At 55.7% G+C, this 12,578-nt stretch overlaps 1 protein-coding gene across 2 annotated transcripts; it reads left to right on the forward strand.

Moving 5' to 3' along the window:
* The first annotated feature begins 2,796 nt into the window (after positions 1 to 2,796).
* SHD (Src homology 2 domain containing transforming protein D) lies at positions 2,797 to 11,364 on the forward strand. 2 transcript variants are annotated; one of them, XM_035285172.3, is made up of 6 exons: positions 2,797 to 3,898; positions 5,649 to 5,754; positions 5,833 to 6,021; positions 7,184 to 7,307; positions 8,624 to 8,743; positions 11,089 to 11,364. In XM_035285172.3, exons 1-6 carry the CDS (start codon positions 3,602 to 3,604, stop codon positions 11,273 to 11,275), a joined length of 1,023 nt encoding a protein of 340 aa, XP_035141063.1. In that variant the 5' UTR covers positions 2,797 to 3,601; the 3' UTR covers positions 11,276 to 11,364. The 2 variants fall into 2 exon arrangements, with proteins under 2 accessions (XP_035141063.1, XP_035141064.1); XM_035285173.3 differs by lacking the exon at positions 8,624 to 8,743.
* The last annotated feature ends 1,214 nt before the right edge of the window (positions 11,365 to 12,578 follow it).

A 12,578-nucleotide genomic window follows, 5' to 3' on the forward strand; every position in this document is an offset into this window, starting at 1 on the left:
GTCTGACAGGCTGGGATTCTGGAACCCGGGAGAATCTCCGGATAGTTCCCTGGGCCCCACCCACCCTGGAGGAGCCCCCCATCAGCTGCGTCTCTGACGGTGAATGCCAGGGAAGGAGGGTCCGGCAGCCCAGCCCACCTCCTTGTTATTACCCACTCTGTGCCCACTTCCTGGTAGCCCTCCCTGCTTTCCCGCCTTTCCTGGTGAGAAATCCAAAGCTCATAGCCTGTAATCCCAGCATTCTGGGAGGCCCAAGTGCTGGGATTTCCAGCGCTTTGAGAGGTGGGAGGATCTCCTGAAGACAGGAGTTCATGAACAGCCGGGGAAACAGAGCAAGACCCTGTCTCTATAAAAAATTTAGCCGGGTGTGGTGGTTCGTACCTGTAGTCCTGGCTACTAGGAGGCTGCGATGGGAGGATTGCTTGAGGCTGGGATGTTGAGGCTGCAGTGAGCTGTGATTGCAACACTGCACTCCAGCCTGGGCAACAGAGTGAGACCCTGGCTCAAAAAAAAAAAGAAAAAGAAAAAAAACCCAAAGCTCACGAGTTTATATGGCTGATTCAAGGTCACAGGGCAAGGAGAGGGGACCTCCAGCCTGGATCTGTTTCTCCTCCGCCTCCTCCTGCCCCTCCCCGCCAGTGCCAGCGTCTCTCCACTCCCCTCCTTGGGGTAGGGTGAGGGGGAAGCCCCAGGAGAAGCCAGCTCCAAAGCATCGGAAAGTCAAATGCCGTTTGATTCTGGCCCCGGGGCCTCTAATTGCTATTCCTGACACAGACTGTAATTAGAAGGCCCCTTTCAAATATTTATACCCCAGACATCTAGTTTTATCCGGCAGGGAGACAACTCGGATTTGATGAGATCTGTCAACAGCTCATCCTGGTACCCTGGAATTGCCTTGCGGCTGACAGAAAGCAGGACAATTACCCGCTGTGCTCCCTGGCTGCCTCAAGGGGATGCAGCCTTGTCACTGATGATCACTGATAGGAAAGGGTGGGGTGGCAGTGAGGGTGGCCGGAAGCAGTTCAACAGGTTTGTGCTGGGGGACACAGTCAGTGCAGGGAAGGGAGGAGCAGAAGGGTCTAGATGCCTGCAGCCCTCAGGGGCTTTGCTTTCTTGGCTCCAGGCCTCAGTTTCCCCATCTGGAAAATGGAGCTCATGATGGAGAGAAGTTGCAGAGCTGATTCCATGAAGAGACACCAGGCCGGGCGCGGTGGTTCACGCTGTAATCCCAGCACTTTGGGAGGCCGAGGTGGGTGGATCACCTGAGGTCAGGAGTTAGAGACCAGCCTGGGCAATATGGTAAAACGCTGTCTCTACCAAAAATACAAAAATTAACGGGGTGTGGTGGTGGGTGCCTGTAACCCCAGCTACTCAGGAGGCTGAGGCAGGAGAATTGCTTGAATCTAGAAGGCGGAGTTTGCAGTGAGCGGAAATGGGGCCACTGCACTCCAGCCTGGCCGACAGAGCAGACTTTATCTCAAAAAAAAAAAAGAGAGAGATGCCAGTTCCACCTAGGCCAGGCCCCATGGCAATGTGCAGGCAGAATGAGCTGTAGAGTGGCTCTGAACAAGTCCCTCCTGGCCCGATGCCTCAGTTTCCCCATCCATAAAATGAGGAAGCTGGGTGATAACTTGCTGTCTCCTGGGATCCTTCCTCGAGCTGTCAGGGTTTTTGTGGTAGAAACCACATCTTTCAAATAAGTAAGCCAACACTCAGCGAGTGACAGACCCTGCCCCCAGCCCCGCCAGCGTGCCAGGAGGCCCAGTCATAGCAGCGTTGGTTCTGACTTCTTTCTTGTCCCCCAACTGTCCCCTCCAAGCTATGACCCACGCCCAACCAGGGGGCTGGCCACAAGAGGAGAGAATCTGGGGTCCTATCCTTCCTGACCACCCCTCTCTCACTCCAGTCATTAGGGGGAACTGGGCAAGCCCCCTCATGGGGAAAGAAAGAAAAAGACGGTTCTGCCCTGGAAAATTGGCCAGTGGCCCCCTTTTCCTCTCCCACCCCCTAAATCTCTCACCCTCACCCTCAGACAACGGCAGCTGACAACAGGCGGCCAGGACAGGCCAGACCCCTCTCACTTCTGCCCCTCTTCCCGCCCCCACCCCCTCCCAGAAGGCCACAAAGGGACAGATGCCGAGGACAGGCTCCAGACACAGATACCATCTCCCTTCCCCAGGCCAGCTGCCCCAAACCCTCCCCCTGCCCGAGATTAGCCCCCTGGGGAGGTGGGGGACCGAGCGGAGCCCTCTTGGGGGAGGGGAAGCCCGATCCCCAACCTCCCTTCCTTTGCCCCCCTCCTCCTCCTGGCTGCATCAATATCAATTTCAGCCAGTGACCTCTCCACCAATTTCCACACCCCCACTCTCCCGGTCAGTTTCACCGCCAGACATCGGTTCCATTTCGACCCTCCGTGGTGGCCATTCCCACTCCCTCTGCTGGTCAGTTTCACCACCCCTTCTGGCGGTCAAGTCCAGTCCCCCATTTCCCGGTCAATGTTTCCCTCCCCTCCCTCACCCCTTCCCCTCCCTCCTTCTCCCCCTCCCCAGCTGTGTCCCTCCCAGCCCATCCCCACCTCCCGCGCTCCGCGCTCGCTGCGGCCAGTCTCGGACGTCCGGGTCAGTGTCCAGCTGCCGCGGCCTCGGCCCCGGAGACTCCCGCCCCCGGCCCCGCTACCCTCCGCGGGCAGCGGTTCCCTCCCTTCCCCGAACAGCTGAAGGTCTCTGTCACCTCTGAGGGGAGCGCAGGGGGAGGGGAGGGGCGGGGGACGCGGCCGAGGGGAGGCGGGGGAGCCTTGACGCTGCTGCCCGGGACGCGGCCCGGGGCTGGTGGGAACCGGGGCGTCCTCCCGCGCGCCCCCTCCCCAGCGTCCCACCTCCCGGCCGCGCGCCGGCGGCTGGGAAAGTCTCTCCGAAAGCGTGAAGGGGGATTGGAGGAGGTTTTTATTTCCCTTTGTGCGGGTGGCTGGGGCCGGATCGAGGCTGCCCGGCCGGGGGCCGCGGGATTGGGGCTCCCCGCTGAGCCGATAGGAGCGCGACAAAGGATGCGTCCCGCCGGGGTCACCGTCTCCGCGCCCCAACTTTGCGCGCAGCTCCCGCGCCCCTGGGGAGGCCGCCCGCTGCGCTAAGAACCCGGGCGTCCAGGCTGGGCGAGGGGCCGGGATCGTCCGCAGGCGGCGCTGGCCCTGTCTCCGGACCCCAGGAAGGGATCCCGGAGCTTCCCGGAGGCGGCGAGCGTCGGAGCCGCGCCGGGGAACCGCGCTGTCCGCGAAAACTCCGCGCGCCTCCGCGGATGCCCCTCGCCCTGGCCCCTAGCGCTCGGCGTTCAGGGCCCTGCGGGGCGCCCCTTTCCCCCGCGGTGCTTCCCCAGCCGGGCTAAGGTGGGCTTGTCCTCCTTCCTCCTCTGTCGCCTCCTTTTCCTCCCCCTCCTTCACCTTTTCCTTCCCTCCATCCATCCAGAGCCCCGCCAAAGGGCACACCTGACCTTTCTCCTCTCTCCCTGCTCTTCCTCTCCTCCTCCTCCTCCCTGGGGAAAGGGGCCCGGACAAGCGCATGTGGGGGCCCCTCTGACAGTGGCCGGATTGGGGGTGGCAGGCGCCCAAATGGCCAAGTGGCTACGGGACTACCTGAGCTTTGGCGGTCGGAGGCCCCCTCCGCAGCCGCCCACCCCGGACTACACCGAGAGCGACATCCTGAGGGCCTACCGGGAGCAGAAGAACCTGGACTTTGAGGATCCCTATGAGGACGCGGAGGGCCGCTTGGAGCCGGACCCAGCGGGCCCCGGGGACTCCAAGAACGCCGGAGATGCCAAGTATGGCTCTCCCAAGCACCGGCTCATCAAGGTGGAGACTGCGGATATGGCCAGAGCCAAGGCCCTTCTGGGCGGCCCCGGGGAGGAGGTGCGTGGCTGGGCGGCCCCGGGAGACTGGGTGGAGGGGAGGCTCAGACTGGGCCCACTGGATCGTGCAGAGCTTGTTTTATGTGTGATCACAGGGTGGACCCGGGCACCAGACAGGCGCTTCCCAGTCCTCCAGACTTCCACCTGCTTGGGGAGGTCTGTTCTTTTTTTTCCTTTTCTTTTTTTTGAGACACAGTCGAGTCTCCCTCTGTCGCCCAGGCTGAATGGAGTACAGTGGTGGGATCTCAGCTCATCACTGCAACCTCTGCCTCTCGGTTCAAACCAATTCTCCTACCTCAACCTCCCAAGTAGCTGGGATTACAGGCGCCTACCAGCCCTCCAGCTAAGTTTTGTATTTTCAGGAGAGATGGGATTTCACCATGTTGGCCAGGCTGGTCTGAAACTCCTGACCTCAGGTGATCCTCCCGCCTCGGCCTCCCAAAGTGGTGGAATTACAGACGTGAGCCACCGCACCTGGCCGATATCTGTCCCTTTTCAATGCATAATGCTGGCTTCCTCATATCTCTCTGACCACCCTGCTTGGTCTCAGGGTCCTCCTCCTCCATGGCCATCCTCTCGGCCCCTCCAGTCCCCTCCCTCAGCACCCCTTCCTCTTCAAACCTGGTGGGACCTTCCTAAAACAGATCTGAGTGAGTTGCTCCCCTCTTGGACACGTAAACATCTTCCCTAGGACTCTGCCCTTCCAACCACTATGTTCCCATTTTGCAGAAGTGGAAACTGAGGCTCACAGAAGAGCAGTTATTTCCCCAGAGTCTCACAGGTTTCTAGCTTACTAAGATTTGAAGGCAGGCCTCCAGGTGCAGTAGTTCATGCCTGTAATCCCAGAACTTTGGGAGGTGGAGGTGGGAGGATTGCTTGAGTCCAGGAGTTCAAGACCAGCCCGGGCTAACAGAGTGAGACCTTGACTCTCCAAAAAAAAATCAAAACATTAGCCAGTTGTGGTGGTGCACATCTGTAGTCCCAGCTACTCCGGAGGCTGAGGCAGGAGGATCACTTGAGCCCAGGAGGTCAAGGCTGCAGTGAGTCATGATTGAACCATTCCACTCCTGCCTGGGCAACAGAGCAAGACCTTGTCTCCATCCCCCCCTCCTAAAAAAAAGTCCAGACGTGGTGGCTCACACCTGTAATCCCAGCACTTTGGGAGGCCAAGGCAGGAGGATCACGAGGTCAGGAGTTCGATACCAGCCTGGCCAGTATAGTGAAACCCCATCTCTACAAAAATTAGCCAGGTGTGGTGGCACGTGCCTACAGTCCCAGCTACTCAGGAGGCTGAGGTAAGAGAATTGCTTGAACACAGAGGTGGAGGCGGCGGTGAGGCAGGACTGCCATACTGCACTCCAGCCTGGGTGACAGAGCGAGACTCCATCTCAAAAAAAACAAAAAACAAAACAAAAAAAACACCTCTTGGGCCAGTGTGGTGGCCGATGTCTGTGATCCCAGCACTTTGGGAGGCCAAGGCAGGTGGATCATTTAAGTTCATGAGTTCAAGACCAGCCTGGCAACATGGCAAAACCCCATCTCTACCAAAAATAAAAAAATTAGCCAGGTGCGGTGGCAGGTGCACTCCAGCCTGGGCAACGGAGCAAGACTCCATCTCTAAATAAATAAATAAAAATAAAAAGTCTTGGAGAGTTGTCAGATGGCCCTGTGGGCAGGCAAGAGTTGCAGCAACACTTAGTGGGGGTGCCCCTTTTGAGTCCTTGTCCCCTCCTCCTTCCTTCCCTCTGCAGCTGGAAGCTGACACGGAGTACTCAGACCCCTTTGATGCCCAGCCTCATCCTGCACCCCCAGATGATGGGTACATGGAGCCCTATGATGCCCAGCGGGTTATTAGTGGTGAGTAGGCAGGGCTTGGGGGAAGGTGGCAGGGTCCCAAATGGGAGCAGGAGCTGACCAGTGTCCCCGGCCTCCTAGAACTGCCCGGAAGAGGGGTGCAGCTCTATGACACCCCTTATGAGGAACAGGACCGAGAGACAGCGGAGGAGCCCCCTTCTGGGCAGAAGCCTCGGCAGAGCCGGATGCCCCAGGAGGACGAACGGCCAGCAGATGAGTATGACCAGCCCTGGGAGTGGAAGAAAGACCACATCTCCAGGGCGTTTGCAGGTGCTTCTCAGACCCACACCCGACATCTGAGTGCCCTGTCCCTGTATTTCCTCATCTGGTCATGTCTCCCGTTTCCATGTATTAAGTAGAGTCCAGTCACTTGCCACTTTGGTAGTTTGTTAATTCTCACTAGAGTGTGAGTGACTGATAGTCCTAAATTCTTTCTTCCAAGACAACTTGCATCTTCCTTGGAAAGGCAAACACTTTTTAGAGTGGAATAGAACCTACTTATCTTGCTCAGTGTGGTGCAGGGAGGGGAACGTGGTTTGCTTTTGGAATAGGGTGTGGGGGATGGTGGGGGTAGAATTTCTTTTCTTTTCCTTTCTTTTCTTTTCTGAGAGAGAGTCTCACTCTGCTGGTGTGCAGCGGCACGATCCCAGCTCCCTGCAACCTCCACCTTCCAGGTTCAAGTGATTCTCCTGCCTCAGCCTCCTGAGTAGCTGGGATCACAGGCTCCCGCCACCAAGCCTGACTAAATTTTGTATTTTTAGGAGAGATGGGGTTTCACCGTGTTGGCCAGGCTGGTCTCGAACTCCTGACCTCAGGTGATCCACCTGCCTCAGCCTCCCAAAGTGCTGGGATCACGCCCGGCCAGCATTTCTTAACAGTAAACCACAGGTCAGTTTCTAGCTGAATTGGATGAGCTTGGAAGAGCCTCTGAGCCTTAGTTTTCTCTTCTGTAAAAGGGATAATTATAAAATCAGCTTTAAAAAAATAACCTGATTTGGACCAGGAAGAGCTGTGCACACACGACTTTGCCCTCAAAGCTTTATGACTGGGAGGGTATTCGGAGCTCAGTGCCTTTGTCCCGCTATCTGTAGATTGGGGGTGATTTTCAGCCTCAGTCTAGACGGAACCCCAGAAGGGATTTAAGGACTAGATTTAGGCATTTAGTTCCCCCAGCTGGAAACTTCTAACTCACCCCTTCTAGCCACGCCCCTTGTGCCTCTTGCTACCAGATTTATGAATGACTACACCTGTTTCTTCTGAAGGCCAATAGGTTGCAGCTGTGGCCAATCCTGCCCCTACCTGAAGCCCAGCCCCTGGGCTCTGATAGGTTGCCCAATCTGGCCTCGCCTTCCTACTGAAATTCCATTGGCTGGCCCCTGCCCCGCCCTCCAAGGGAGGCTGGACTTAATTCTTTCCTCTCTATCCCTTGCAGTGCAGTTTGATAGTCCAGAGTGGGAAAGGACTCCAGGCCCAGCCAAGGAGCTCCGGAGACCCCCACCCAGAAGCCCCCAGCCTGCAGAGCGAGTGGACCCAGCCCTGCCCCTGGAGAAACAGCCGTGAGTGGGGAACTGAAGGTGGAAGAGCCCCGTTGAACGTGTCTGTAGACTCCAGTGTATCAGGCGGAAGTTTTTTCTTTTCTCCAGATTAGAGGAACTGAGGGAACTTGAGTTCATTCATCCGCTTATTTCATTTCTTCGACTAATCTTTACCGGGCCCCAGAGCCCGCTGTGTGCCAGACACCCAGTTCGACGCAAAACAGAATCAGATGGGGTCCCTTTCTCTCTGGGTTCAAATCCCTGCTCTTCCCTCCTGGTTATGTAGCCTTGGGCAAGTCACTTAACCTCTCTGAGCCTCAGGTTCAAACAGAAAGGGGAATTTCCTTCCTTAACTTGGGTGGGGCTTACAGCCTCAGAGCCGAGAGACAGAAATCATTCTCAGCCAGTTTTTAGGATGGAACTGGGAGGTGTAGGAGTTTGGAGGGCTCACAACTCTGTGCTGTGGGGTGGCACATGAGCTGGGAGACGCTGACTCTGTGTCCTTCCAGCCTGGGAGCTCCCTGAGGCAGTGCCCAAGTCCCCATAATCCAGGGGCTGGGTGTGGTGGCTCACACCTTGTAATCCCAGCACTTTGTTAGGCCGAGGCGGGCAGATCACCTGAGGTCAGGAGTTCAAAACCAGCTGGCCAACATGGAGAAACCCCATCTCTACTAAAAATACAAAAAAATTAGCTGGGTGTGGTGGCGTGCTCCTGTTAATCCCAGCTACTTGGGAGGCTGAGGCATGAGAATCACTTGAGCCTGGGTAGTAGAGGTTGCAGTGAGCCCAGATGGTACCACTGCACTCCAGCCTGAGTGACAGAGTAAGACTCCGTCTCAAAAAAAAAAAAAAAAAGGACAGGTGGGTGAGATATAAGATGTGGCAGGCGCCTCTCGAAAAATCCGAGGGAATTTTCCTTCTTCATTTGCCCGGACGCTGCAAGCCCATGCATGAGCTGTGCATGGACGCAGCAGATCCCACAGTGTGTTTGTTTTGCTTTTTGCTTTTTTTTTGAGTTGGGAGTCTCACTCTGTCACCCAGGCTGGAGTGCGGTGGCACGATCGGCTCACTGCAATCTCCGCCTCCCTGGTACAAGCAATTCTCCTGCCTCGGCCTCCTGAGTAGCTGGGATTACAGGCGCGTGCCACCCTGCCCAGCTAATTTTTTTGTATTTTTAGTAGAGACGGAGTTTCACCATGTTGGCGAGACTGGCCTTGAAGTCCTGACCTCAGGCGATCCTCCCGCCTCTGCCTCCCAAAGTGCTGGGATTACAGGCGTGAGCCACCGTGTGTTTGAAGGGCAACAGCCTTTGATGAGATACCTGTTCGCACCGCTAGGTGGTTCCACGGCTCCCTGAACAGGGCGGATGCGGAGAATCTCTTGTCCCTCTGCAAGGAAGGCAGCTACCTAGTGCGGCTCAGTGAGACCAGCCCCCAGGACTGCTCCTTGTCTCTCAGGTGAGACCTCAGCCTCACAGGGACAAAGGGTCACTGGACTGCATGCATCACCCTTTTGGGTTAATTCAGAGGGATAGGGAGGGTGTGGCTCCAGCAGCCAATGGGAAGGGCTTCCAGGCCAGTGGGCGGGGCTTCTAGGAGCAGGGGTGGAGCTTCCAGGGAGGCCAGTAGCTGGTGAGAATGAGCTCCCCATCACTGGAGTTATACATGAAGAGAGTGGAGGCCATAGAGGAGGTCCAGAACTTGGGTAAGGTGAGCAATTAGGTGTACAAGCCTCCTTTGGACTCTTCTAGTCCAGAAATGGAGGTATATCAATTTGTGTCCATCTGAAACCAAAATTTCAGGGTGTGCCTGTGAGCATTTTAGGTTGAGACATAAAAATCCTATTTGTATGTACTTCCATCCCTAAAATTCTAAGTCTGTCTGATTATAAACCACTCCTAAGATTCTACTAGGTGTCTGAGGGCGAGATCTAAGAGCACAAGATAGGGTCGGAGCACAGTGGCTCCCACCTGTAATCCCAGCACTTTGGGAAACCAAGGTGGGTGGATCACTTCAGGTCAGGAGTTCGAGACCAGCCTGGCCAGCATGGTGAAACCCCTTCTCTCCTAAAAATACAAAAATTAGGCGTAGTGCATACCTGTAATCCCTGCTACTTTGGAGGCTGAGGCAGGAGAATTGCTTGAACCTGGGCAATGGAGGACTATAGGCACACCCCACTGCACCTGGCTCATCTTTGTATCTTTTTTTTTTTTTGAGACGGAGTTTTGCTCTTGTTACCAGGCTGGAGTGCAATGGCGCGATCTCGGCTCACCGCAACCACCTCCGCCTCCTGGGTTCAGGCAATTCTCCTGCCTCAGCCTCCGGAGTAGCTGGGGCTACAGGTGCACGCCACCATGCCCAGCTAATTTTTTGTATTTTTAGTAGAGACGGAGTTTCACCTTGTTGACCAAGATGGTCTCGATCTCTTGACCTCATGATCCACCCACCTCAGCCTCCCAAAGTGCTGGGATTACAGGCATGAGCCACCGCGCCCGGCCCTCATCTTTGTATCTTTAGTAGAGACAGGGTTTTTCCATGTTGGCCAGGCTGGTCTCAAACTCTTGGTTTCAAGAGATGCGCCTGACTCAGCCTCCCAAAGCGCTGGGATTACAGGTAGGCATGGGTCACCACACCTCGCCTATTATTACTTCTTTTTTTTTTTGAAACAGAATCTCGCTCTGTCACCCAGGTGGGGTTCAGTGGCACAATATCGGCTCACTGCAGCCTTTGCCTCCCAGGTTCAAGAGATTCTCATGTCTCAGCCTCCCAAGTACCTGGGACTGCAGATGCCTACCATGCCCAGCTAATTTTTGTATTGTTAGTGGGGACAGGGTTTCACCATGTTGGCCAGGCTGGTCTTGAACTCCTAACCTCAGGTGATCCACATTCCTCAGCCTCCCAAGGTGTTGGGATTATAGGCGTGAGCCCTGGCCCCTGGCTTTATTTTTATTTTATAAGATGGGGTCACCTAGGCTCGCATGCAGTGGCACAATTATGGCTCACGACAGCCTCCACCTCCCAGGCTCAAGCAGTCTTCCTACCTCCGCCTCAGAAGTAGCTGGATTACAGGCGAGTACCACCATACCTGGCTATTTTTGCATTTTTTTTTTTTTTTTTTTTTTGAGACTGAGTTTCGCTCTTGTTACCCAGCCTGGAGTGCAATGGCACGATCTCGGCTCACCGCAAACTCTGCCTCCTGGGTTCAAGCAATTCTCCTGCCTCAGCCTCCCGAGTAGCTGGGACTACAGGCGTGCACCACCATGCCCAGCTAATTTATGTGTTTTTAGTAGAGACGGGGTTTCACCTTGTTGACCAGGATGGTCTCGATCTCGTGACCTTGTGATCCACCCACCTTGGCCTCCCAAAGTGCTGGGATTATAGGCATGAGCCACCAGGCCCAGCTTATTTTTGCATTTTATGTAGAGACAGCATTCTTCTATATAGTCCATGCTGGTCTCAATCTCCTAGGCTCAAGCAGTTTATCCATCTCGGCTTCCCAAAGTGCTGGGATTACAGGTGTGAGCCACCGCACGTGCCTAACTTTTGAATGTTTTCCTGTGGAGACGGAGTCTCACTCTGTTGCCCAGGCTGGTCTCGAACTTCTGGCCTGGAGCAATCCTACAGCCTCAGCCTCCCAAATCACTGGGATTACAGGTGTGAGCAACTACACCAGCCACCACATTACTGGATTTTGGGGACACAGAAGCACCAGGCCCTGGGCACTGTGGGAGGTGGATTTGGGGATAGTGGCTTTCTGGATGGGTCTGGGGTACTCAGGAGGCCCTTTTTCCCTCATCCCCCAGGAGCAGCCAGGGGTTCCTGCATCTGAAGTTCTCACGGACCCGAGAGAACCAGGTGGTGCTGGGCCAACACAGCGGGCCCTTCCCCAGCGTGCCTGAGCTGGTCCTCCACTACAGTTCCCGCCCCCTGCCAGTACAGGGAGCCGGACATCTGGCTCTGCTGTACCCCGTGGTCACACAGACCCCCTGACAGTGACCCTCAGCCCCCTTTTGAGTCCTCGGACCCAGAATTGTATCCGAAAGCCCTCCTCTGGCCTAGAAAATAAATAAGTTATTGTTTGTCTTAGCGTCCTTTCTGGGCTGCAGAGGGAAGGGGGATCGCTGACTCCCAGCGGGAAAGCCCTGAGGGTCCTGGAGAGGGGGAGGATGGGGTAACTGAAACGCTGGAGAAGGCCAGGCACGGCAGTTTATGCCTGTAATCCCAGCACTTTGGGAGGCTGAGTCGGGTGGATCACTTGAGGTCTGGAGTTTGACACCAGCCTGACAAACATGGGGAAACCCCATATCTACTAAAAATACAAAATTAGGTGTGCATAGTGGTGCGGGCCTGTCATCCCAGCTACTCCAGAGGTTGAGGCAGGAGACTCGGTTGAACCCAGGAGGTGTAGGTTGCAGTGAGCCGAGATGGTACCATTGCGCTCCAGCCTCGGCGACAAGAGCAAAACTTCCTGTCAAAAAAAAAATAGGCCAGGCTGGGTGGCTCTGTAATCCCAGCACTTTGGGAGGCCAAGGCAGGCGAATTGCCTATGCTCAGGAGTTCGAGACCAGCCTGGGCACCACGGTGAAACCCTGTCTCTACTAAAATACAAAAAGTTAGCCAGGTGTGGTGGCAGGCGCCTGTTGTCCCAGCTTCTCGGGAGGCTGAGGCAGGAGAATCGCTTGAACCTGGGAGGCAGAGGTTGTAATGCACCGAGATTGCGCCACTGCACTCCAGCCTTGGGGACAGAGCAAGTCATCGTCTCAAAAAAAAAAAAAAAGCAGGAAACTCTCAGGCCCAGCGTGGTGGCTCACGCCTGTAATCCCAGCACTTCGGGAGGCCGGGGCAGGTGGATCACAAGGTCAGATCAGCCTGACCAACATGGAGAAACCCTGTCTCTAAAAAAAAAATTTAATTAATTAAAATGAAAAAGAAAGAAACCCTCTGGGGCCAAGGACATTCTTTGTTTTAGGGACAGAGTTGGGGTTGGAGCCTGAATCTCCCATAGGGAGGGACCAGAACACAGAGAGCAAGAGACAGAGCGGGATAGGGCAGTTAAAAACCACCTGCTGTAGAAACCAGCAGATTCAAAGATGGAGAAGCTAAGGGGGGCCAGGCTCTCGGACCAGTCCCGCTCCCTCCTCTTGATCTGCAGAAAGGACATCTGTCCCCATGGAAACAGCAGAAGCAGGGGAGGGGAGCCGGGCCTAGCTGGTGTCACTTCAAGGTGACAGTTGGGCAGGAGACTCCAGGGGACTAGTAAACACTGGGAAGACCCTGACCTCCCGCCTCCTCC

Source organism: Callithrix jacchus, chromosome 22 (assembly GCF_049354715.1).
Source record: "Callithrix jacchus isolate 240 chromosome 22, calJac240_pri, whole genome shotgun sequence".
In the NCBI taxonomy this organism is placed as follows: Eukaryota; Metazoa; Chordata; class Mammalia; order Primates; family Cebidae; genus Callithrix; species Callithrix jacchus.